The sequence below is a fragment of the Trichogramma pretiosum genome, unplaced genomic scaffold (assembly GCF_000599845.2).
Source record: "Trichogramma pretiosum strain Unisexual culture from Peru unplaced genomic scaffold, Tpre_2.0 scaffold113, whole genome shotgun sequence".
Classification (NCBI taxonomy): domain Eukaryota; kingdom Metazoa; phylum Arthropoda; class Insecta; order Hymenoptera; family Trichogrammatidae; genus Trichogramma; species Trichogramma pretiosum.
The window spans coordinates 331,005-356,230 of NW_019640797.1; the positions used below are offsets into that span (position 1 = coordinate 331,005).

Here is a 25,226-nt window from a genome sequence, read left to right on the forward strand (position 1 = left end):
GAGATTTAACTCTATATGCGTTGAAGCTGTCGATTGGTCGCTGCAAGTACACGCCGCGTACGTCTTTGTTTCGAAGTGTAGTATAAAACGCCGACTGAAGTTTGGACGACTTCGCAGTTCGCACAGTATTCTCGATCAGTCCGCTGAGCAGAACGTTCGTTTTTTAATATAAACTAAAGCTTCATTCGAGAGTCAAAGATGTCATTCACGGAGAGTAAATTTCAAGATGATTCAGTTTTTCAAGTGATCGAGAGGGATTATTTAACCCTGGATGACGACGAATGTAAAAGAAACAGCGAGCTATTGAAGATGGCAAGTAATCATTACAATTTTTTCAAATATTTTTAAACGTAATTATCTATAAATTACAATGTTTCGCGCTGATTGATCATTCCTAGCTATAATAATCATCCAAGTGCTTTTATAAGAGGAAGCGTACGCCGCAGCTCTCTCTGCTATACTTGCCGGAGGGAGCGCCCTCCTCAATGATTAAATTTAGACATTTTTAATCGGTAGAGATAACAAATCGTTAACACTAACGGGATATGTTTTAAAGTTTGGAAAAACAATTGAGTTCAAAATGACAGAATTTCATTTGCACTGTTTAACAAAACTTATTTTTTTATTGTTTAAAGTTTGACTTAGAATAATTTGTTTTTCATATTTTTAGATTGTCGAGGAAAACTTTATCCATTTGATGAAAAGGGATAAACTTTTTGCAACGATTTTTAATCGAGTTGTCTATGGAGGCAGTTATTACAAGGGTACCAAATATGGGCGACCAAATGAATTCGACTTGTATTTGGTGCATAAATTAGACAACTTCGGCACTGACTTAATGGTAAGCATATTACTAAGGAGAAATTTAAAAGCTGTTGGTGCAACGTAGTTGATATTTAAATAAATTTTATTCTTTTAGATTGATTCAGATTACTATCATCCTGGATATGTAAAAATAATGGCCAATTATAGAAATTCTGGTTTTCTAAGGTTTAAAGAAGAACTTGAAAAGATGACAGATTTCAATAATTATTTGGATCATGAAAAATTCCGAGCTTGGTTGGAAGGAGTATTTACAAAGGCTTTCGAAACTTTACCCAGCGCATCTTCCGCATCTTCTAATAGTCGAAATATGTATCGTGTAATAACTTATTTATTTTTATTAAATTACAAAATTATCAGCAACAAACGATAAAAATATAAACTAATGTACTTTAAATTATTTACAGTTTAGCCTCAAAAAAACGGGACCTGCATTTACTTTAACGGTTAAAGCGCCGAACGATACTAATGTATTTGATGTCGATCTTGTTCCAGCGATCGAGTTCAATAGTATCCACTTGAGTACTGAATACAAAAATTATAACAAATATGTAAATGCAATTTAAATGTTAACTTTAATTTTATATCGAATATGCTAAGACTTATTCAATTTTGCAGAAAAGACCGTGTTTCGTGATTTCAAAGCCCCTCTACAAAAGTATACCAAATGATAACTTATTTTGGCGGTTATCGTTTTCCGAAAATGAAAAAAACATTTTAAGTGGAGAGCTTAAGCCAGTTATAAAAATGATGAAAGTAAGCTTTTTCAATCCAGTAATATTATCGAACTATTTTTTATTATATAACACGTGATTTTATTTTAGAAATTCCGTGATACTCAGGAAATGAAGAGTATCAAAAGTTATTTCATTGAGACCATATTCTACCACGAGTTGGAGAACCACAAATACCATTTAGGACAATTTGAAAGAAGTTCAAAAACGCAGTTATTTATCCATGTGAGTATGGCATGAATTGACAATAAAAAATGTAGAATATAATTCAAAATAAAAATTAACTCGCAGGGACTCAGAAAATTGAGAGAAGCTCTGAAAAATGGGAAACTTCCATATTTTTGGCACGAGCGTCTAGATTTATTTCAAAAGATGTCTCGGAACGAGTTAGAGAATCACGCCAATCGTCTGGGCTCCATTCTTGATGATATCGAGAGGCAAATTGGTTACAACAAACTCATACTAAAGAAATATATTTGTGGGACATCATAATTTTTTTATATACTTTTTTATACATTTTTTTATCTTAACTTTAATGATTTATTTTTATTAAAAAAATTTCTATTCCCTTTGAATTTCAGTAACTGATCGTTAGTCTAAACACTTAACTTTTACAATGTATAATGTAAAGTCGTTTCATTTTGACTTTAATATGTAATAATAAATGTTTTGACGAATCGTTTTTTACTCAAACGTTTTTCCAAGTAATACCGAATTTATTTTAACCATTGTATATGCAAACGGACAAGTTATGTTCTTAAAAAAAGTTAAATGTATTGAGAAAAATATTTAGAATGGAAACTTGCAGCCATGTGCAGCCATGAAAATGATTTTGAACAATAGAAACATATTTATAACAACTATAATATGTAAAATTTAGTCAAATAAAAAGTTATGATGTATATATCGCACCTCCTCATGTTATTTCTATTAATTTATTCATTTAAAAATCATTATCCAAAATCCTCTGTAATAAATGTGACGACTTGATTGTACCACAGAAACATCTTACAATTTGTCATTCGAATAGATGCGGTAAAGCCATCACTGCACCGAGCGCCAAGTTTTTAAAATTTCGATGATGTGATTGCATTTGAAATAACGCGCAGTGGGCTAGCTTGAAAATTTATTGCCGCTATAAAGAAAAGTATAGAATTAAATTTTTCGGAAAAGAGGTATTCGACAATGAATTTAATAAAAAGCTCGTTAAAATTGTTATTATTCCATTTAAGTTTATTTATAAAAAATTTTTCGTGTCACTACATATTACACAACTCTTTTCGTACCGTACAATTTCCTAAAGCATATAACTGCCAAAATATTTACATTTTTTATAGAAACTATTCTAAATTTTCTTCGTTTGTATGCTCACATAGATGAAGGATATCTTCGTCACTCATGTTTTCGGCAATTGTCCGGCAGACAAGGTACGGAAGATTCAATGTGTAATAATCAGTCATAAAAAGATCAGCTGCGAATAATTCCAAATGTGGTCTTATCAAAATGTTTGCAATGTGTCTTTTTACCATGAGATTTATTGGATTATGCTTCAAGCTATTCAATGACGATAAATTCAAATTCTTTATTTTTTTCAAAATTGAGTAACCTTTACTGTAGTTCATTTGGCAAATTTGGTAAAGCGATATATCGTTGTTTAGCTTAACGGCTTTTAGCTCTGTAATATCTTTCTCCCAATCGTCCCTACAAAGAATGAAAATGCAGCCTACCTCTTGAATAATTCTCCATTGTAAATCATCCTTTTGTTGACGCAAATAATCTATGGATTCTTGTTTAAAAAATAAACCATGTTTTTCGTGCATATAAATATGATAAAAAATTGCGTAATATGTCGCATATTCTTTAGGATCTTCTATTTCGTAAAAAGGAATTATATGTTCAGTACCGTTCCCTCTTACTCTCATCCAACATTTGAGCATCAAAAATCTAGTTTTGAAGTCCAGTATATAGCCAGCTGACTGCAATAATTGTATCACCTCGATAATGTTAAAAGTCAAAGGATAGTTTTTCAACTCAATTGATTCAAAATTCTGACTAAATATTTTTTCTTCATTCAAACTGTCCAGACTCGCCCCGTGTTTCAAGAGCGACTTAACGAGCTGCTTATCATAACGGCAAACCGCCAACTGCAGCGGGGAATCTCCGTACTCATTTCGTGCTTCGATGTTCGCTTTTTTCTTAACGAGCATTTCAACGATCTTCTCTACTGGTTTTCTATAATCACAAAAAGATTCATAAGAGCCGCAATCGCACAGACACATCCACGCGAGGGCGTGCAGAGGAGTCGACTTTAGGTGGTCCTCCTGATTTGGGTTGGCTGCATTCTCCAATAAAAGTTGTACGATGCATTCTTGTCGATATTGGGCGGCGATGTGCAAGGGTGAACATTTCCACGAGTCGAAATTAACGTCGATACCTTCATTTATGAATCGGCGTACTGTTACTAGGTCGCCAGCCATGCAAGCTGCGTGAAAGCCCGAGTAGCCATGCTCGTCGATGTGGTTTTTCTGTAAATCCTTTACAAAAAATCGAACAACTTTTATGGTCCCTGCACGGGTCATATAATTTCTATGACTGGATTCGTTTAATTCGGCTAAGTAATGAAACACAGAATATCCGTCTTCGAGAAGAAGCTCGAGAATATTTACATTGTTTTCTTGAAGCAGTTGTATGATTCTTAAGGAGCGACATTTTAATGCGTATTTTAAGAAGTAGAACGTATCTTTGGAACAGGGAAATAAGCTTTTACAATTCAATACCTCTAATATAACCTCACGTATGATATTGTTTTCTTCATAAAACTCCATAAAGTGGCAAAATTTTCTGCGCCTGGCGTCAACATTTTTAATCCTTCGAAGTTCACGTTTTAGATCACACAGTTGTGAATAATATTGTGTATAATTATAGTGATTGTCTTCTAATGCCATAATGGAAAAAAACACTTGGTGAATTAATTTTTTGAATCCAACACTAAGCACGTGGACGACACACTGCACTAACCGTTCAGAGAGATAGAGCAAAAAAGAACGATTATTGGATGACGCACTGAGATTTATAGGCTGACTTCTGAAACCATGTGGTCTAGTATATTTTTTCTGGTATTAGAAAGTACATTTACATATATGGGGCGAATCATGACAGATGCCCCAGCGGTGTGCGCGAGTGCGCAAAACAGCCAAATCACGCAGTTTTTGACTCACTGTACGGATCGAGTCCTGCGTGCCAGTACCTTGATATACAGGCCTGGAAACCTCGACACCGCGACTTGCCGGACTCTCAGGACTTGCGCCAGGCACCTGGCCGAGAAAATGACGAGAGGATTTTTCCGGGCTTGGGCTTTGGAACCTTTTATGCAGTTGAGGAACGTGGATCTGTACAATATTTGCTCGGCGGCCAGCCCGTAAATCGTGATCGAGGACAGTACAAATTATGCATAGTAAAAAATGTAAGAAAAATATTGCGTATGCGTAGAAAAGTTTTGTTTTATTCTTTTTGTCAAATTAATAAAAAGTTAATAAAAAATTAATTAAAGAACCTCTGAAGAAGTATTTTTTTTAAAATCATTATCTAAAATCCTCTGTAATAAATTTGACGACTTGATTGTATCAACCACATAAACATCTTACAATTTGTCATTCGAATAGATGCGGTAAAGTCATCACTGCACCGAGCGCCAAGTTTTTAAAATTTCGATGATGTAATTGCATTTGAAATACGCGCAGTGGGCTAGCTTGAAAATTTATTGGCGCGATAAAGAAAAGTATGGAATTAAATATAATTTTTTTAAAAAGAGGTATTCGACAATGCATCGTTAGCGTTATTGTTTTTGTTATTTTCAGTAGTGAAAATAAAAACTGGTATTTTTTGCAAATGTATCGTACAAATATATGTGATTATTTGATTATTTAATTTGTTTATTATTGGGACCGTTGGGTATAAACCCCATACGGCCCCGATGGGGTAACGTAATGACTGTAACGTCATTCGAGTTTTTTATTTGTTTTGCAGAGATTTCATTCATTTGTTGCTTTCTTGTAAATTGACTAAAAAATGCTGTTGATAATTCTAAAAAAATGCGAATTGCCCGTTTTTCGACCACCTCACTGAGCTCTCTAATGACCCTGCACTTAGGACTCGGTTAAATTTTTAGTTTTGAAGTCTGAAAGCATAATAAATAAACATACGTTTTTGCGTGTTTGAATGTAACATTTTTGAATAAAAATTATTTAGGATTATGGCAGACACAATTTTATTGCCTAGTTCATTTTCGCGACCAGGTCAAAATTAAAATTTGAGTGACGAAACAGATTTAATAATTTCCAAGGGTACCATAAATTTTCTTTGAAAGTATAAAATATATATAGAATTGAAAAACTATTTTACTTTGTCAAAATTGCATGTATATTTCTGTTTATTTAAATAATGTCTCAAGGTGACCGGTATTATAGGCAAATTCACCCTACTTTGTTACGAATCTATCATTTTTAGTTAAAAAAAGGCGTCAATAGAAAGAATTTTTTTCTCACGCATGACAAAGCCGTTACAGAGTCAATTCCATTTTTACATAAGCGCACATCGGTTACAATACGAAACGATCCATACATAAAATTTTTGTCCGAGGAAGTTTGTATGACTAATTTCTGCAACTGCCATCAGGGTAGGATTTCATCTATATAGCTGCTGCTTCTCGAACGTTCGTTCGTTTCCCTTTTTTTTTTTAATGTAAGCTCATATCGCTACAGGGCAAAATAACACGCACAGTCAGCTTCGTGGAATCCAAGTGGCATATGAAGAGACTCGCACTGTTCGATCGACCAATCGGCGGCTTCAACGCTGCCGGTTAGTCGATAAACGTACTCCGGTCTTTGTTTCGCGAAGTTTTAATCATCCTAAAACGTAGACTGAAGTTTGAACGACTTCACAGTTCGCACAGTCTACTCAACTGGTCCACTCAGTTGAACGTTTGTTTCCCTATGAAGTTGCATCTATCGAGAGTGAAAAATGTCTTTTTATCCCGAGTGTCCAATGTTTAACCAGAAGAAGTATCAAAACGATGAGGCTTTTAAACAAATGGAAGTTGCTTTAGCCGTAGATGACCAAGATCGCAAAGAAACCACCGATCTGTTGAAAGAAGTAAATATTCATTACAATCTTTTTTTTTATATTATCAAAAATTGTTTGAGGAATATTAATATACTTGCAATCGATTTTATTGGTTTCTATAATATTAAAATCTAAGATGTTTGCGCGAATAGAAAAGCTGAATTATATGTGTTAACTTATGCAGTTTGATCAGTAAGACCGGTACAATTTATTGACAATTAAACTATAAAATTAACTGAACAAATATTATAACTTGGTAAGCTCGTTACGCTACATACATGTATAAATATTACCGCGATCGATCGGCAATCAACAACCAACAACTGCCTCGCACTACGTGTTTATATGAGCAATAATTTAAAAAAATCCTATTTTTGGAGATAAAATCGCGACATTTTTTTTTCACTCGACTCGGGTACCAACCAATGGGAAATATTTTTGAGGATCCCAGGAACATATAAAAATACAGAAACAGTCAAAATTTTGATAGCGAATTTTTTCATAGTTACTTTGGTGTTTTAGAGAACGAAAAAGCATGTTTTCTCGTAAATACGACTAATTAATCAATTTATAATTCACTGAAAAAATATCAAAACTCATCTAAAAAAAGTATCTAACTACTCTACTCGATATCAAAGTTCCTCGGCTTTCCGATGGTGATATCAGATTTTTTGAAATATTAATTTTCACTGAGAAAGTCCCCTTCAAACATGCCGAGCTAAATATCTCGAAAAACTGAATAAGAAAAAGTGAACTTTATGGTTTATTTTTGATTTTCTGTTATGAAAATGAAAATTATTCAAAAATCTGACTGCACCACGAGAAAGCTGAGAAAATGTCCTATCGAACCCTCATAGCTATAAAATAAAGCAATAGCTATAAAAAAATTCACAATCAAAATTTTGAACGTTTCTGCGTTCTTACATTTGCATAAATGCGTCCATAAATTCGTTTTTTTTTTTTTTAAAGAATTGCCCATATTATACGCGAGTTTGCGGGCGAAAACTCTCGATGAGCGCTTACACTATTAAAATATTACGTGCAAATGAAATATTATCCAAAATATGAAACATTTTTGAAGTTCTTAAAAACAACTCGGTACCAAATGACGTAGTAACTGCCTGATCTATTCTTTAACTGTCCTTTTTTTCGTTGATCAAAACTTGAGCTAAAATAAGAATTTCTTGAACATCTTTTTAGGTCATTGAGAAGAAACTCATTTCATTAATGAAAAGGGACCAACTTTTTCAATTAATTTTTGATCGAATTGACATCGGAGGGAGCGATTATAAGGGCACGAATTATGGTAAACCAAACGAAGTTGAACTGCATTTGGTGCATAAACTAGGCGAGATTAATTCGACGGTAAGCAAATGGAAAATATCCTTTTCAATCTTCACTTTATCTTTATTCTTCCTTTGGCATCGCTTTGAGAATTTTCAAAGTTAATATCAACATAGATAATATCTTTGAATAAATCCCATTTATACAGATTGATTCAAGTCATTACAAAAACGGATACGTAAAAATCAAGCTCAATTACAGCAAAGCCAGAGATCCCAATTATTTAAAGTATAGAGATATACTACCAATAATAACAGATCACGATAATTATTTGGATCAAACAAAATTCCAACATTGGTTGGATGGAGTATTTTCGATGGCTATTGAAACCTTCTTTACTTCGAAACCTGGTCTTTCAAACCACGAATTTGAATACAATGGAATTACATTTCAGGTAACTACTCATTTATTACATTATAAAATTATGCTGAACAAAAGAAACTTTTAAAACTGATGAACTCTGAACTATTCCCAGATGAATCACAAAAAACCGGGGCCAAGATTCACAATGTCATTTACAAGTTCGGGCCCTACATCACGGACACTCGACGTGAAACTTGTTTCCGCCTTTGAATTTAATGGTGTCCAGTTGAGTTCTTCGTACGAAAGATACAACGATGATGTAAAAATGATAATTTGCAATTGTTGATATTTTTATACGAAATGTACTGAGGCTTTTATTAATTTTGCAGAGACTACCGTTCAGAGTGACTCTTAAACCTTTCGACGGTTGTGGATCGAACAGCGATCTACATTGGCGTTTATCCTTTCTCGAAAATGAGAAAGACATGCTAAGAGACGAATTAAAGCCAGTGATAAAGTTGATTAAGGTAATGCTCTTTCAATTTACTAACGATATTTAACACTTTTTGAATGATACGTAATTTTGCTTTAGAAATTGCGAGATGTACACGATCTCAAGAGATTCACAGGTTATCAAATAGAGACAATTTTCTACCACGAAATGTTCAAGTATAGAAGTTATTTGCCTCAATTTTTGGGAGCATCAAAAACATTTCTGTTTATACACGTACGTATAACTTCTATTCCATCTTTTTTTTATTGTTATCATTCATGTAAATTACAATAAAAATTGATACGCAGGGACTAAAAGAATTGTTAGCTGCTTTGGAAAAAGGCTATCTGGCTTCTTTCTGGAATTCGAATTACAGATTGATTGACAGCTTCGATATGGTTTACTATGATCAAGGCAGACGTCTGCGTAAAATTCTCTATGAACTCGATAGTAACATCGAAGGAGATCCAGTCTACAGTCTATTATGCTCAGTGGAGTATTATTCTTGGACGTCAAATTCTCATTGGTGGAATCGATAGTAAATTCGAAGAAGATCCAGACAGACCATTAAATATGTTTTAATTTTTATGAAAAAGTATCGTTACGCATAATCGGATGATAGTGGCTTTCAGAATCGAATGACGATATTATATTTTAACTATTTTACGGGAAAATGAATCATTTTTGTATGTACTTCTTATGATGCACATGTAATGTTGTAGCCAACCATTCAATAAATATTATCAATGCAGAGTCACAAACTCAGATTTAAATATTTATTATTATTATGCTTTCCATGCTTCCACAGCAGTAAGCGAAGATTTTAATTTTAAAATATCGGGTTAATGTCACGTAAAATACAAAAAGACGCGGCTCTTAATTCAAATTTAAAAGCCTCCCCCCTCTTCATACCGGGTCGCACATTGACAAAACTGCAGTACACGCGCATGCACTATACATCTGCGTCGCAGCTATCGAATCCCCCCTCCCTTCCTCGCAACACAATACATTTCGCATAGTAGTGCGCCTGTATCATTGAATGGAGAATTGATGCAGTCTTGGCCGTGTCTACCAACTGTCTACGTCAGTATTATTCAGTCCTCTTCTGTCTGCACGCAGGCCCGAGCGCGTGCTGCGAACGCCACCACATCGACACACGCACGCACACGAGTCACACTTTTTACTACAGTTATAACATACATTGGGCGACTTCTCGCGCGGTGACGAAAACATTTCCGCATCTTCTGATAATTTTGGCATCGACGCACGGCGCCCATCGACGTCTGACTCGACGAGCCCAGGGACTGATTTGATTTTTTATAGGCGAGGCACTTGTCTGCAAAGCTATCGTCATCATGAATACACTGCTGAAGAACTACGGCAGCGATGGCGAGGACAGCGACGAATCCATCGACAACAAAGTAAGTCGTTTTGACAAATTTGCACTTTTTTATCGTCGCAAGTCGCTGTCGTGCTTGATTCTCATCTTTGATCGAAGCGTAGTATACGTATCGCGTTATGATAACATTGATGCTTCGAGATTCTATGATGTATCGGCCGCCATCTTGAATGTCTCTTGGGTTTAAAAGACATGCTTACAGTGCAGTAGGTGTGTTCTGCCAGGAGTATATATAGATTGGTTTAACCAACTTATGCATGCGCTAAGCTTCTGGATGAAATTGATTTTCTACTGAACAAGCGAATAATCAGTGCATAACTTGGCTCTCGCTGTCAGGTAAATTATACTATGCTGCATTGAAAACAGTGTCACGCTGCACCATTATTGATTTATTGCATCTATAAAGTCTAGCGAGCTTCGAGTGTATCATAGATATAATGGCACATGACTATTTTTCATTTAATCTATGAATATTTCTATGATATATTTGTATTATAAATTGTACTTATTGTTTATGCAATTTACAATTATTAATTAAACATTTTCAATGCTTTAGGTGTCGACTACACCTCCAAGGACCATGTTACCAACACAAAAGTCTAACGATGCTATTTATGACACAGTGCCAATGGATATGAGTGATGAGGTACTAAAAATGACATTATTTATTTAGAACTTTTTGTAAGATTTATGAATGTTTTGATTGAAATCCACTGAAAACTTTCAAATCCCCCTTGAAATCCGAATGATCTTACTCATTTGAGATTTTTTACACGCACAAAACAATTTTTTACAATTACAACATAATTTGAAGTTTATCTTCATTAATTTATGTTGCTGCAAGGTACATTACATTATAATCATTAAACACATTGCCCTAACAAAGTATTTTTATTGAATTAAAATACATTAAAATAAATGGGATGAGTACTATTTCGTGAGATTATTAACACGTAGCTCTGTTCGTAATTCATGATACTATATCTACGCACCTTGGAAAGGTCAATGCTGTGTGAGGGTCTTTCAAGTCTACCCCCAAGTCCTATTCTGAAGACTTAGGTGAGTAGAAGGAGCTGCCTGAAGGTAACAAAAATCGCAATGATCGACTCAGAAATCAATGCTAAAGAAGGATTTGGTATTCGAAAAATCAGAAAATCACTCAAATTCAATATGGTTTGAAACAGGAGAAATTTAAGTTTATGATTTTTTTTGAGCCCTCATGGTTCTACCAATTTATTTATTTCATACATCATTATCCAGTTTTTTTCAATTCTTTTTGTTGATTTTCTACATTTAAGTTTTGTAAGACAAGATTAAATTTTGATTAAAAATTTTGACTAACTGTAATTTGAAAGTTACCCTTTTCTGTTAAAACTGGATTATAAGGAAATTTAGGAACTATATTGGTTTTGGATATTAATTAATTCATAAATCTATAGTTCACTTTTTATTGAATTTGTAAATAAAAATCATATTTTTAATAGGGAAGCAATAACAATCACTCTTCTGATGATGGTGCTAGGACCCCAGAGATACTTCATGGATCCAACACAAGGAAAACTGAATCTTCCAAGGATAAGAGGTAGTACATCTGTTTTTTCTGAAATATATCAACTGATTCTTTTTATAATGGTATTTGATGGATTTAATTTTTACATAGTACGAGTACTTTCTGGTTTCACAAGCAAAAAGCTTTTCTTTTTTTCTTATCAATTATAGTGAAATTTTCTATTAAATTTATTTTTAAATTATGATAACATTGAAATTTTCGTACTATGTTAAAATTGATTATTGCATGTTAACACTATATTTAATATTATGGTGAGTATATATTAGCTGATGACTGAGCTAAAATTTATTCAAGGGATTACACAGATCACTTGAAAATAAATTTTTACATTCACATCAAATTAAAAGCAGTCTTAAGACTAATCAAAAAATCAAAGTACATATTTGGCTTGCACTTTCAAAGTGGAATAAAAAATGAAAATGGTGATTTATCTGGTCATCTCTTCGATTCAAGGCTACATTTACTTTTTATTTGTATGAAAATATATAATGGAAAGAAAATGTAGCCCGTTCGTTTAGGCCAAAATGTTTTTAGAATCCACTTTCTAAGTTAGGATTGCCTAAAAATGCATTGATCCATCGCACGATTTTCGTATTTAAAATACGTAATAATTCGAAACTGTGTGGTATGCCCTCCAGACGTTAATTTTTTTTCAGGGGAACGTATAGCGAAGATTCTAATGATAATGATCAAAAGTTAAAAGAGAAATCTGATAATTACAAAGTTGATAAAAATGAAAAGAGCAGCTATTCGAGTGATAAAAAATCGTCGGACAAGAAGCATGGACACGATTACAGAGAAAGCGATTCTAAAAGATCCAAATACGACGAGAAAAGATCTAGAGATTCGGATAGAAAGTCTCGAGACGACGATAGGCGAAAGGACAGAATAAGCAGAGACGACGATAGAAATGATAGAGACCGTTACAGAAGCGACGACAAAAAAGAAAGGTGAATATTTAAATGTAAAAATTGATGCTTCACAGCCAAGCCTCTCGTTGCTAATAATTATACTTTACTTCGTTCAGGGAAAAAAGAAGAGAGAAAGAACGCGACAGAGAGTACGAAAGGGAGCGAGGCAGAGATCGCGACAGGGACAGACGATACTCGAAGGATGACAAATCGAGCGATCGTCGAAGCGATAAGTACAGCAGCAGCGGCCGAGAGAAGGAGCGCCGACGATCGAGATCTAGATCGCGCTCCAGAGAGCGCAGCTCGACCCACAAACCATTCAATTATCGCGAGGAGAGGCACAAGAACAAATTGGCTCAATTAGAAAAATTAGGAATTGACATAAAAATACCGGACAACGTTGCGTCAGCGGGCGCCGAGCCGACGTTCTACAATCCCTTGGCAACGGCCACCCAAGGAAAGTACGCCGAACAGATTCAAAAGCGAAAACTATTGTGGGCAAATAAGGTAAATTTTACGTTCGATTCAATTTGTATCATCCGCCCTCTATCGTACTTTTATTGACAATATTTTATGAAATATTTTAGAAACAAGAGGTCGTGAAACCCAGCGCCACCACCACGGCGAGCACATGGGTAGGGACCACATTTTCTCAGGACGAGGACGGAAAACAAACGGCGAAGTTCAAACGATTGATGGGAATCAAGGAGGACATGCCGGTGGCGGGTTCCGTGAAGCCGGATCTGCTGAAGAAGCAGGAAGAGATGTTCAGCAACATGGAGCAACAGTACGAGGTGGCGCGAGCGACCACCCACACGCAACGCGGCGTGGGCCTCGGCTACGCGAGCGGCGGCTTTCCCTTTCCAAGATAATCTAGTTTTACTCACTTACCCCCCTCTAGCTGTATGGCTTGTACAAAGAAAACAATATCGTATTAGATTTTCAATTTTTACATTAAAAAAACGGTTGTCGTATGAAAATAGAGCTTAATCGCGCGCCCCCCCGATACGTTACTTATTGCGGTGGTTACAAATGGAGCTACTTTTCAGAAAATTTGTTTTTGCTTAAAAGCGAATGGATATTATGTGATTCTGTAAAGTAAATTTTACTTTAATCTTTAAATGCAGTGTATTTCAAAGTTGCGAGAAAAATGAGTCTCTTTATTTATAGTTGATGCAAGAGTGAATAATTACTATGTATAGTTTAAAACCTTTTTTTTTAATAATAAAACGAGTTATCGAAAAAGAATTCCTCGAGAATAATTTATTACTCTAAAATTTATCCTACTACCTAAATTCCAATTATCAAACAAACAATATTGAAAAAAGCTTTGTATTTTTTTTAAATAAACTATTACTTGTAGTTGTCGAATGTAAATGAAATAAAATTTCAACGAAGCCGCGCGAATCGTGCGCGAGGCAAAAGCAGCAGCAGTTGGCACAACCTACGGTAGCAACGAGAATCGTTTTGGCAGCAGTGCGAAGTCCGTCGCGGATTGGCCGTATCGCATTGGCGCGCTCTGGCCTCGCGGCATCATGGCGTCGATGTATATATTTGAATTCGGCCGTTTGCTGCTGCTGCTGCTGCTGCTGTGTGTTGTTTGCGTGCCGCCCGGTGTGCGTTGCGTTCTCCAACCGAAGCGGCGCTAATAAACCCGCGCACAAAACACAGTTCGTGTCATCTGCATCGCCCGCGCTTATATCGCCCGTTAAAAATACAAGCCTGCACCTGCCCCGATGAATGGGAGAGATCTCGCAGTCTTAGATTGATCCAGAAGAAGTAACGTCTAACGTCCGTGTGTCCGTTGTCCGCGTGTCCGGTCGCAGCAGCAGCAGCAGATTTCGCATCGCGTGTTCCAGAAGAAGACTCGCCCTCTCGTCGTCATGGAGAACTTCATCAGAATTGAAAAGATTGGAGAAGGTCAGGATTACGATACACGTTCGATCTGTTGTTTCACTTTTTTTTTTCTCCGCGTAACCGTTACTATACGTCGGAAACTTCCCTTTATCTCTTCCCATTGTTCGTAACGGTAGACTCGTGGGTTCTTTAAATCCTTTATCTAATCTTGTTGGAATATGCTTGGATTATGTATTTGTTTACGGTTGAGGGCCATCGTGAAATTTTTAACTACGGTCCTGCGAGAAAATCATAATAGTTATCATGTGATGTAATTTTCTTTAGGTACGTATGGAGTTGTTTACAAAGGTAAACATAAGAAGACTGGGGAAATTGTGGCCATGAAAAAGATTCGACTAGAAAGTGAGGATGAAGGTGTTCCTTCGACTGCAATTAGAGAGATATCTCTTTTGAAGGAACTCAAGCATCCTAACATTGTTAGTCTTATGGATGTACTTATGGAAGAATCCAAGTTGTATCTCATTTTTGAGTATCTTACTATGGATCTTAAAAAGTACATGGACCAATTGGGTAATGGCAAACTCATGGAACCAAGTCTTGTTAAATCTTATTTATACCAGGTAGGTCTACTTTCATTTTTAAATAACGCAAACAAACGTCAAACTTGACTATTTTGAATCGGTATAATACAGTTTTTTAAATTCGTGCCAATTCTTTTTTTTTACATTCGTGCCATTTCTGCATTATTGCCAAATCGATATTAAATTATGACTAAATCTTTCCTTTGTAGATCACAAGAGCTATTCTTTTTTGTCATCAACGCAGAGTCTTACACAGAGATTTGAAACCTCAAAATCTGTTGATTGACAATAAAGGTGTCATAAAAGTAGCAGATTTTGGATTGGGCAGAGCATTTGGCATCCCAGTACGTGTTTACACTCATGAAGTAGTAACCTTATGGTACAGAGCTCCAGAAATTCTTTTGGGTGCCAACCGATACACCTGCAGTATTGATATGTGGAGTGTTGGTTGCATTTTTGCTGAAATGGCAACAAAGAAAGCATTATTCCAAGGTGATAGTGAAATCGATCAACTTTTCAGAATATTCCGGTAAATTATTTATATTTTTCTATATTTATAATCTGTGCTTATTGAATTTAATTAATTAATTAATTAATTATTTTTATCCCTTTTCAGTGTATTAAAGACACCCACTGAAGAAATCTGGCCTGGAGTTACTCAACTGACCGATTATAAAGCAACATTCCCTAATTGGAAATCAAATAATTTGCAGGCTCAAGTGAAAACATTGGACAATCAAGGACTGGATTTGTTGGAAGCCATGTTGATCTACGATCCAGCAGCTAGAATAACTGCTAGAGACGCTTTACTCCATCCGTACTTTGAGGATTTGGACAAGAGGAAACTGCCACCAGTATAAAGATGTATTATTGCTTTTTTCAGTTCTGTTTTTAAGTGTTCAACTCTTAGTTATAATTCGGTACTTCAAATACCACCAATTATTGTACTAGGTTTTTTTTAGTATATTTATGATTTTTAATCTTAGATTTTACCAGCTAGTTCATTTCAATTAAGTTTATTTGTATTTTTAGTTTTATGGAATTTTAGCAAATTTTTTTTTAACTCTGACAGTAATTATTGTGTCACTAGGTTTAAATTGTGTGAAAATTGATGATTCTTCGTTGTCTAAAATTTTCAATGTGTCCGTCGTTAACAGGCTTTAGCGGTTGGCACATTCTTAAACTTGAATACTGCATGAAAAAACTTGAAATGAGCCACGATATTATCAAAGAAGTTGAATTGTCGATGATGTCGCCATTGGCAAAACTCTCTTTTGTAATATAATGAAGTTTTTTTTAATGAATGCGAATTATTGAGAAAAGCCAAAATCATAAATGAATGTGTAAATACGGTGTGTTGATGAGTTTCATTGTATTTGCAATAAATGAATATTATTCAACGCTCGGAAGTTTTCATTTGATTAATTAATAATAAATAATTTCTTATAACGATCGTGTGTATCGATTGGGAAATCGATCGCGCACTGTATTACAAGAGTTGTTACACGGATAGCCTGGAAAATACGATGTACCGGTAAATTCGCTATGTGCAAGGCACACGACGATGTTATAAACAAATGCGTCATCGCGTCATTACGTACACTCGCTGTATATTGTGTATACGGGGGTATAACCTTCACGACTTCATTGCGGTACACAGTTTACACGCCTGGCTAATTTAAAGTTCGATGGCCTCAAAAAAAAATTATACCATAATTGTTAACTGTTTCTCCTTCTTATTTTTGCATAGATGATAAACATGTCAAAATCGATCGATACAACGTCGCCAATCGACCAAATATATATATTTGGATCGCGTTTCGAAATTTCGCATTTTGAAATCCAACGATTGTAATAGAGAGCCCAGCCGTGGGAATCTTCAAGTTCCCTCTGATTGAAATCAATTCTTTAATTCACATGAATTATTAAATCGCCGCTTCAAACCGCTAAAAACACTAAATGCAATTCTAAGCCGCAGTGCAGCAGCAGGCAGATGATAATGAAAAAATGACTCATCTAATGGATCTTTATTTTATCTTATTTTTTGCGATTTTATGATAAGAGCCATCAACATTAATTTTGTTTACTGCACTCGTGCGTATATATGTACGAAGCAGCAGCAGCACGCGCCGCGCTGTATATATAGGAAAGAGCTCGTAAAGTCCGCTGCTGTCATAAATAACGCGTGCGGAAAAACCTTTGTACTTAATAAATCACACGTCGCGCAGTCAAGTACAGAATAATTTGAGAATGATGCTGCTGCTACTGCCGAGAGTACGAAGAGCCACGCAACGTAAGTACATCAAATGCAGCCATTTGAGAGCGAGAGAGAGCAAAACCCGCGCGTTTAATGATCTCTCTCTCTCTCTCTTCTACTACTACTACTATATAGAAAACTCTGGACATGCGTGTATGAAACTCCGCTATGCCGCGCCGCACTTTTTTTTTATAATACGCGATCGGGAGAGGGAGAAGACGTATAAAAGCTTCGCCGCTCCGAAAGAAGTGTTTATACAGTGCTTACCGTAGTCTCGTAACGCGCGCAAAGGCTCATCGTTCTCTCGTCTTCTTCTCGACTTGCAGAAATCGGCTTCGACCTGCCCCCGGCACAATCCTACTATACAGAGTGAGTTTTTCAAATTTTATCATTACGATTAAAAGCAGGACGACTCGAACCCATGTGCAACTGGTTAGAAAAACGATCGTTTTCAGCCGTTCGTCGTCGTCATCGGCATCTTTTCTTTTCTCGATCGAAATCGGAATCTGTAATATCTCTAGTTCTCGCTTGATTAAATAATAATTCGCAAACCCGACACATATAGATTACAATAAAGAAAGTTTTCAAACGAGCCTCTTATATACCAATAACGTATAGTTTTCTGATTGGCGAACGAAGGATTAGCACTCTAGCGGTCCTCAAGAAAACTAATTATACATTTTCCAAGTGAAAAATCATTATTACAATTATTACCGTTGTTATCGGAAAGGTCGCGATCGTCGCTCGATTCGAGAAAACACATCTCGTACTTAAACGAAGATCAAATCCTAAAAAAAGTTCGAGACAAAAGCCACAGAAGCGGATTTTTCTCGATTTATCCACGCGATGGCAGATGGCCCTCTCGAAGAAAGAGAAGAAAAAAGAAAGATTTACCAAGCTCGTATATAGTAACTAAATTGTATATACGCGTGCAACTCTAGCCAGTCGGACGCCCCCCGCATCTGCGCCTCATTATTATTATCATCCGAATGGGAAAGTACGCGCGGGTGCGACGTTCGCGTGCCGTGTATCTCTTTCTTTGTTGTCTATGTGTACTAAATGTACGTAATATACATAGAACAGACGGTAAATTGCAGCTGGAAAGATCATGCCTTAATAGTGGCTCTATGGTAATTAGCGCGTGTTTCGAGCTACGAGAAACAGTCAGAGAGAGATGGGTTTTAAGAATATAGATAATAAAACGAAACGATTTCCGACTCGCGCAGGCCAGGCGTTTGTTTACTCCTCAGCTCCTTCTTTTTTCTCTCAAGGCGAACGAGAATATTAACCACGCGAGAGAGAACAAAACCCAGAGGCGCCCGTTTCGAGTAAGAAAATCGGCATTTAATTACATTGGCAATATATTCATATAGGCTTTGCGGTTCCACGACGAGCATCGAAACTTCGTCATAGTATCGGGTCAGCGGAGACACGGTCAATCGATCTTTCGCAGCTGCATTATACACGAGGAGGGCAAGAGAGAGAGAGAGAGAGAGAAGAATTCGAGCGATAACGATCTGTCGGGCGTGTAATTTTTCAATTCGTCTCAATCAAGGGAGAGAATATTGAGCTTTGTCCGATGTATCTCAATGGACGCGATCGTGTATTTTTCGCGCACAGTTCGTTTCAATATCATTCGTAACTATATATATATGCTCGGGCAGTTTCCTATTGAAGCGATCGGTTATATATACAAACGATTTTTACGTATACGATGACGTCACGTATAAGCTCTCGCGATACAATGTTTTTCTGCTGCGCCTTTGAACATATATAATAGTTACTTTATATACACATTGTAAATGTTTGTAATTTAGATGAGGAAACTGACGCTGTGCCTGTTACTGGCGGGCTGCGTCGCCCTGGCGACGTCGCACTCGTACCACCTGAACGCCTGCCCGGTCGTCGAGCCCATGCCGGGCTTCCAGATGAGCAGAGTAAGCCGCAACGTTTATTACGATATATACGATTACGCGGATTGCCCAACTTTCTCACGCTAATAACAATGTGTTTTTTTTTCTTTTGTTTCTATGTATAGTTCCTGGGGATCTGGTACGTGATTCAGAAGACGTCGACGGCCAGCAAGTGCATCACGTACAATTACACGCGCGGCGAGGAGCCGGGAGAGTACATCATCACCCAAGACTCCGACATACCGATTTTGGGTGAGTTTATAATATAAACGCTATATCGAGCGGAATCAAAGTTCAAGACCTTCGTTCAAAGTATCGTGTATTTGTATACACTTGCCACTTTGAACTTGCACTCGGCGTCGAGTCAGTCGACGAGTAAGAGGCCAGTGAAAAGAAAAAGGAGCAACGTATAAAGCTTGAAACGATAAACTAATCGGAGACTCGCATCATTTGCTTTTGTGCATTATAAGTGCGATTGAAGGGGGAGCTCTATTTGTCACGATCAATCGAAGTGTCGAGAATCGCAATTCAGCATCGTTTCTCTCTAGCTAACAAAGATGAAAAACAAAATTACTTCTTGACATTTTTCTTTTCTTTTCTCGTTCGCAGGTCTGACGTCGCTGAAGCACGAGTATCACTACACCGGTAGACTGAGCGTGCCCGAGCCCAGCGTGTCCGCTCGCATGACGGTTCGCTTCCCTCTGAGTGAGTACACTTATTCATAATATAAATTATATAGGATATAAATATTTTGTTCTCACACGCGGGCGGCGGGTATCATAAAGTCGAAGAGTGCAAAATATTTTGCACCGCTTTATTTTTCGTCTGGTGTTTATAAATATCTCTCACGACGAGAGCCGAAAAAAGGAAGTCGCTCATCTCGCGCTCGAAGCTCTGTGAGCAGAGCTTGATTGGGCTCAATTGAGAAAGATATAGTATAGCCTGATGTATGATATGGACAACGAGCGCACGTATAGCAATTTAAAATTTCGTCTTACGTGTACCGATCGTTGAAAAAAAAAAAACGTACAACTTTATTCATCTGTTTTTTTCTCTCCTCTTTCTCAGGCGTGGCGGGTAGCGCGTCGCACGTGGTCTTCGCCACCGACTACGAGAACTACGCCGGCATCTTCACCTGTCAAAAACTCGCCTTCGCCCATCGTCGCTCTGCCACCATACTGTCGCGTCATCGCGACCTCGACAAGGCCTACGTGGACAAGGTCAGGGCCAAGTTGGCCAGCTTCGGCGTCGACCCGTTCGATCTGAGCATCATCGTGCAGACGGGCTGCCCGCGCGGCAACAACAGCCTCGACGTCAACGTCGATCCGCACACCTTCACCGCGGACAATCTCGGCCAGGTGGTGCGCAAAGCCGGTGAGAAGATCGGCGACGGTGTCGAGTGGATCGGCCAGCAGAGCAGCAAGGTCTATCACAAGATCACGGGCAAGGAGTCCAAGCCGGATTTCGAGCCGGTGCAGCAGGGTGGCACTTCGAGGGCCGCGGCGATAGAGCCGATTCCCGGCTCACCCAGCAACATACCCCAGCTGCCCAAGGCCAACAAGGACAACGAGGACAACGAGGTCGAGTGGATACCTTAAGCGATGAAAAAAAACAAAAATAATTGACGAGGCGACGACGACACGTTTTGTCTAGACGTTGGCGCATGTACAATCGATCGTGGCTATCTATAATTTTTTCGCTCAGTTTAACTTTAACATTGCGCACACACACGCACACATACACACACTGACACACACTTTGTAAACTTCATAACTCGAGTTTTTTAATTGTCTTTGATATTTGTAGAAATGACAAATCGGTTTGTATCGCTGAACCGATCGATGAATCTCTCTGTCTCTTTGCTGTAGTTTGAGCATTTAACCTTTTATAACACGCGTAACAACAGAATTTAATGTGTAAGCGACGTTGATCTTTGTTTCTTAATACTCATCCCGGCGAATAACCATCGAGTAGTTTTTTATTTTAATTACTAAAACGTTGTATCGCAGAATTGGCTTGACTATAATATTTTACTGCGTATAAGCTGTAGTTTGACAAAAACAAAACAAAAAAAATGTTTTGGTAGTTTGTGCTTAAATCGAACCCGGAAGATATGATATAAAAATGTTGTTTTTATTTTCGTTTTTCAGGTTGAATTCGGGCCGTGGAGCGATTTGAAAAAATCTAATACTCAGTACATGACATAATTTTCTCTATGTATCTCTCTTTTTTTTGTAATGTTGCTTGGTTAAGCTTGTGATAATTGTAATCGACTCTCTTGTAAAAATGAATCATATTTTTTTGTACACGTCTTATGTAATGTGGTAAATAATTATTATTATATTACTATTATTTGTTGTAGCTGACTGTAAGTTGAATTTGTTGGCGCAGGAACAATAAATTTTTCGTACGATCAAGAACGTGTTCTATATTACTCGAGCTAACATAAGTAATTCGTAAATAAGTAAACGAATCGAATGTATTAAAAATTATTTACATGTGATTATAATAATTAAATTTGATTACTTTCGTTCGAAAACATTTGAAAAATTATTACAAACATAAACTGTAATCATCGGATGCGCTAAAGTGTATTTAAAAATTAAAATAAAATTGGAGCACGATAGAATTACTCTCAGTTATGAAAATAGTCAATTTTTAGTCCGTACTTAATCGATCGATGAATTTGGAACTTTCACTTTCTAAGATATTGACTCCGCCCACTAATGATACTCGCTTGCTCGCACAGACACATCTGTCGTCCTATTCAAAATAGATAGCTCTTACAGATTCATATTCTCCTAATGAAGAGTTCACACATTGAGGCAAGCAAAGGAAGATTTTCTTTTCACGCGATCCGATTTACAATTAATCACAGTATTTCTATTATCTTCTAAGACAATGACCGCGACCACTAATGATGCTTTCACACTTATGTGGTCTCATTAAAAATAAACTGTGAAAATAGTCAGCTCTTCGCATCTCATATTCTCCTAGTAAGGTGTGAATCAAAAGCAACAGGTGAGCAAACAAGGAACTTTCTTTTGACACTGTCGTGCGACAATTTACCCGAACATCAAAGGAAAAGCCGGAAAAGCCGACATTCGATTAGGAGAATATGAGTTTGGAGGAACTAAATATTTTCTAGTATTAGAAATTATGTTGACACTTGTGAGCCCACGCGTCCGTGTGTGTTTACTGTGTTTATACATGTGTCTAAAAGGGGCGGGGTCATAGTCGCTCTAATTCTAATTAAAGGAATTCGAAATTCATCAATGTGGCCGATGAATTTCTCACATCGCGTTGACACGCTTTGAGACTATTATACCCATTAGGTTTTTTTTGCGATCAACAATTCTCTTCGTCAAAATTGCATTAGTTTCATTTTATGTTATGTATATTACATCGATGCGACAAGCAGGAGAAAAGGATGACGGCGCGAACATCGCGTAATACTTTCCAGTCGATCGATACTTTTTTTCTCTCTCATTATCGACACGCGAATACCTCGTTACAGTTCATTCGTGCAAGTAAAAAGTTGAAAAGTATCTTCAAGTAATGTCTTCAAAATTATAAATGTAATCATGTTCTTATTTTCCCACATGTACGTACGTACGTTTGCGTGTGTACTCTGCGCGCACCTCTCTCGACCTCAGGTGCGCCAAAAAAAGCCGTATACGTACGGGGGGGTGTCGCAAGCTCGCGAATATCGGAGCGAAAAGTACGCAGTGCGGAAGCGATAGGTCGTCGTCGCGTGGCACGAAGCTGTGTTGTTGTTGTGTACTTGTGCAGTAGTTGCGATTGCGTTACAACCGGCTGATTTCGTCACTCCGCCGCGGCGGATGATAATTGACATTTAAACGCCTCGGACAAAAGAGAGTACAATAATAATAATAATGTATACAGGGAAAAGTATAATATAAATGACCATGTGCTCGGCCGAAGACGTACTTGACCTTAAGAAATTTTTTTTCTTTTAAAAACTTCTCTCTCTCGCGCGCGAGAGCACTTGTTATTATTTTAATATACCGATGTGCGTGAGTGCAATTGGAAATTCTCGAGTGCGCGCATCTCTTCTGCAGCAGCAGCAGCAGCATCTCGACCTTGTCGTCGCTTCGAAGAGGTATTATATACAATATATACTCGTCGCGCAAATAAGTGTGCTTGTGTGGTCGGTCGGCGGTTGCCAGACAGTCATTGATTGGACTTGAAAATTGAATGGTAACATCGCTATACACAATAGAGCGTGGCAAAAAAATAAACTCGTTTCATATTATTACTTTTGCTCGCTGCGACTGAAACGATTGAAAAAAAATATGAGCTCTAAAGAGATGCGTATTGCCTAATTACGTATGCATCCGACGAACTATAGCTGTGCGAATCGGTTTGCGGCTCGAGGAAGTCGAAGTAGTATTAAACGCAACGATTTTTCATCGTCCTGATTGAAGAGACTTTGGATATACATATAGTAAAACGCACAAAGAAAAGCCCAAAACGCGTGTGTGCAGTGCGCGCCTTTTTTCATTCTGTCGAGTCGAATCACGTTTTTACGCTCCCGCGCCGAGTAGTGAGAGAGGATTAATTCTTCGACCTGTCGTCGCTGCTGATCTGCTGTTATGCTCGCGAATTCCGCATTTGCTTTTGTGTTTTATTATTATCGTGCTCGTGAGAAAAAGTAACAAAAGTAGGCATTTGTGTTCCTGCGTGCACGTGAGCGGTTTTCGAAAAATACCTGACGACGAATACATATACGCATGTAAATCGAAGCACGATCGGACGATGTGCCACCGTCTTTTTCACGGTCTCTCTTCGTAGTTTTTTTGTTTACTTTTCGCGATATCGTTGAAAAATCGATACTTGTATGCATATGATTGGTATAGTTTGAAAGGCTACGCATTTAGAACCGTGCTTTATACAAATATTTTGACTTTATCACTTGCAGATTTACATTCATAAAGTACTCGCCATCTAGCGGCGAAAGAGGTTCATCCTATACAGTATATCCCTTGGACTCGATGATTCGCACTCGTGATAATTCCCATGACCGAAAAGAAAAAAAAATTACAATAATAAAGAGTGGCACGACAAATTAATGAGATACACTTATTATTTACATGTGATAATAAGAATTAAATTTGATTACTTTCGTTCAAAAACACTTGAAAAATTATTACAAACATGAACTGTAATCATCGGATGCGCTAAAGTGTATTTAAAAATCAAAATAAAATTGCAGCACGATAGAATTGCTCTCAGTTATGAGAATAGTCAATTTTTAGGCCGTCGATCGATGAATTTGGAACTTTCACTTTCTAAGATATTGACTCCGCCCACTAATGATAATCGCTTGCTCGCATCTGTCGTCCCATTCAAAATAGATAGCTCTTCCAGACTCATATTCTCCTAATGAAGAGTTCACACTTCGAGGCAAACAACGGCAGATGTTCTTTTCACGCGATCCGATTTACAATTAATCAGAGTATTTCTATTATCTTCTGAGACAATGACCGCGACCACTAATGATGCTCACTTGCTCGCACAGACACATTTGTCGTCCCGTTCAAAATAGATAGCTCTTCCAGATTCATATTCTCCTAATGAAGAGTTCACACTTCGAGGCAAACGAAGGAAGATTTTCTTTTCACGCGATCCGATTTACAATTAATCAGAGTAAAAATGGGTATTTATCGGCTCTAGACGCCAGAGTCCCCTCTGAAAAAATCTGAAAAACTTTAAGGTTGTGTATTTTGATACCAAAAATAAGTGAAAAAAAGATCGTGCTTTGTATTGCATGATCGTGCTTTGTATTGCAGCCCCTTACATGAATTTTTGAAATTTTCAATGATTTTATCTGAAGGCTTGAAGCACTCAAAAAACCTTAAAAAATTCAAGGTTGTTTATATTGATGAAAAGTATTTTTA

At 37.1% G+C, this 25,226-nt stretch overlaps 6 protein-coding genes across 6 annotated transcripts; 5 read left to right on the forward strand and 1 right to left on the reverse strand.

Annotated features, from left to right (window-relative positions):
• Window positions 1-198: 198 nt before the first annotated feature.
• On the forward strand, window positions 199-2,263 carry LOC106659696. The gene is made up of 7 exons (XM_023458383.1): window positions 199-312; window positions 671-841; window positions 920-1,141; window positions 1,230-1,373; window positions 1,441-1,578; window positions 1,647-1,781; window positions 1,848-2,263. Exons 1-7 carry the CDS (start codon window positions 199-201, stop codon window positions 2,046-2,048), a joined length of 1,125 nt encoding a protein of 374 aa, XP_023314151.1. The 3' UTR covers window positions 2,049-2,263.
• A 633-nt stretch (window positions 2,264-2,896) lies between these two features.
• On the reverse strand, window positions 2,897-4,265 carry LOC111693562 (26S proteasome non-ATPase regulatory subunit 10-like). The gene is made up of 3 exons (XM_023458384.1): window positions 4,223-4,265; window positions 3,460-4,122; window positions 2,897-3,027 (listed from the first exon to the last, which is right to left on the reverse strand). Exons 1-3 carry the CDS (start codon window positions 4,263-4,265, stop codon window positions 2,897-2,899), a joined length of 837 nt encoding a protein of 278 aa, XP_023314152.1.
• A 2,187-nt stretch (window positions 4,266-6,452) lies between these two features.
• On the forward strand, window positions 6,453-9,480 carry LOC106659697. The gene is made up of 7 exons (XM_014382373.2): window positions 6,453-6,707; window positions 7,878-8,042; window positions 8,170-8,415; window positions 8,497-8,643; window positions 8,714-8,851; window positions 8,917-9,051; window positions 9,126-9,480. The coding sequence occupies exons 1-7, from the start codon at window positions 6,576-6,578 to the stop codon at window positions 9,354-9,356; spliced, it is 1,194 nt and encodes a 397-aa protein (XP_014237859.1). The 5' UTR covers window positions 6,453-6,575; the 3' UTR covers window positions 9,357-9,480.
• A 378-nt stretch (window positions 9,481-9,858) lies between these two features.
• LOC106659798 (arginine/serine-rich coiled-coil protein 2) lies at window positions 9,859-13,945 on the forward strand. Its single transcript, XM_014382498.2, has 6 exons — window positions 9,859-10,238; window positions 10,773-10,862; window positions 11,701-11,798; window positions 12,443-12,736; window positions 12,814-13,204; window positions 13,285-13,945. Exons 1-6 carry the CDS (start codon window positions 10,173-10,175, stop codon window positions 13,567-13,569), a joined length of 1,224 nt encoding a protein of 407 aa, XP_014237984.1. The 5' UTR covers window positions 9,859-10,172; the 3' UTR covers window positions 13,570-13,945.
• Window positions 13,946-14,241: 296 nt separating this feature from the next.
• LOC106659809 (cyclin-dependent kinase 1) lies at window positions 14,242-16,346 on the forward strand. Its single transcript, XM_014382514.2, has 4 exons — window positions 14,242-14,617; window positions 14,879-15,174; window positions 15,345-15,664; window positions 15,752-16,346. Exons 1-4 carry the CDS (start codon window positions 14,581-14,583, stop codon window positions 15,993-15,995), a joined length of 897 nt encoding a protein of 298 aa, XP_014238000.1. The 5' UTR covers window positions 14,242-14,580; the 3' UTR covers window positions 15,996-16,346.
• Window positions 16,347-17,628: 1,282 nt separating this feature from the next.
• Window positions 17,629-21,943, forward strand: LOC106659797 (apolipoprotein D-like). The gene is made up of 6 exons (XM_014382497.2): window positions 17,629-17,761; window positions 19,210-19,329; window positions 19,431-19,557; window positions 19,915-20,010; window positions 20,374-20,885; window positions 21,456-21,943. Exons 2-6 carry the CDS (start codon window positions 19,210-19,212, stop codon window positions 21,510-21,512), a joined length of 912 nt encoding a protein of 303 aa, XP_014237983.1. The 5' UTR covers window positions 17,629-17,761; the 3' UTR covers window positions 21,513-21,943.
• The last annotated feature ends 3,283 nt before the right edge of the window (window positions 21,944-25,226 follow it).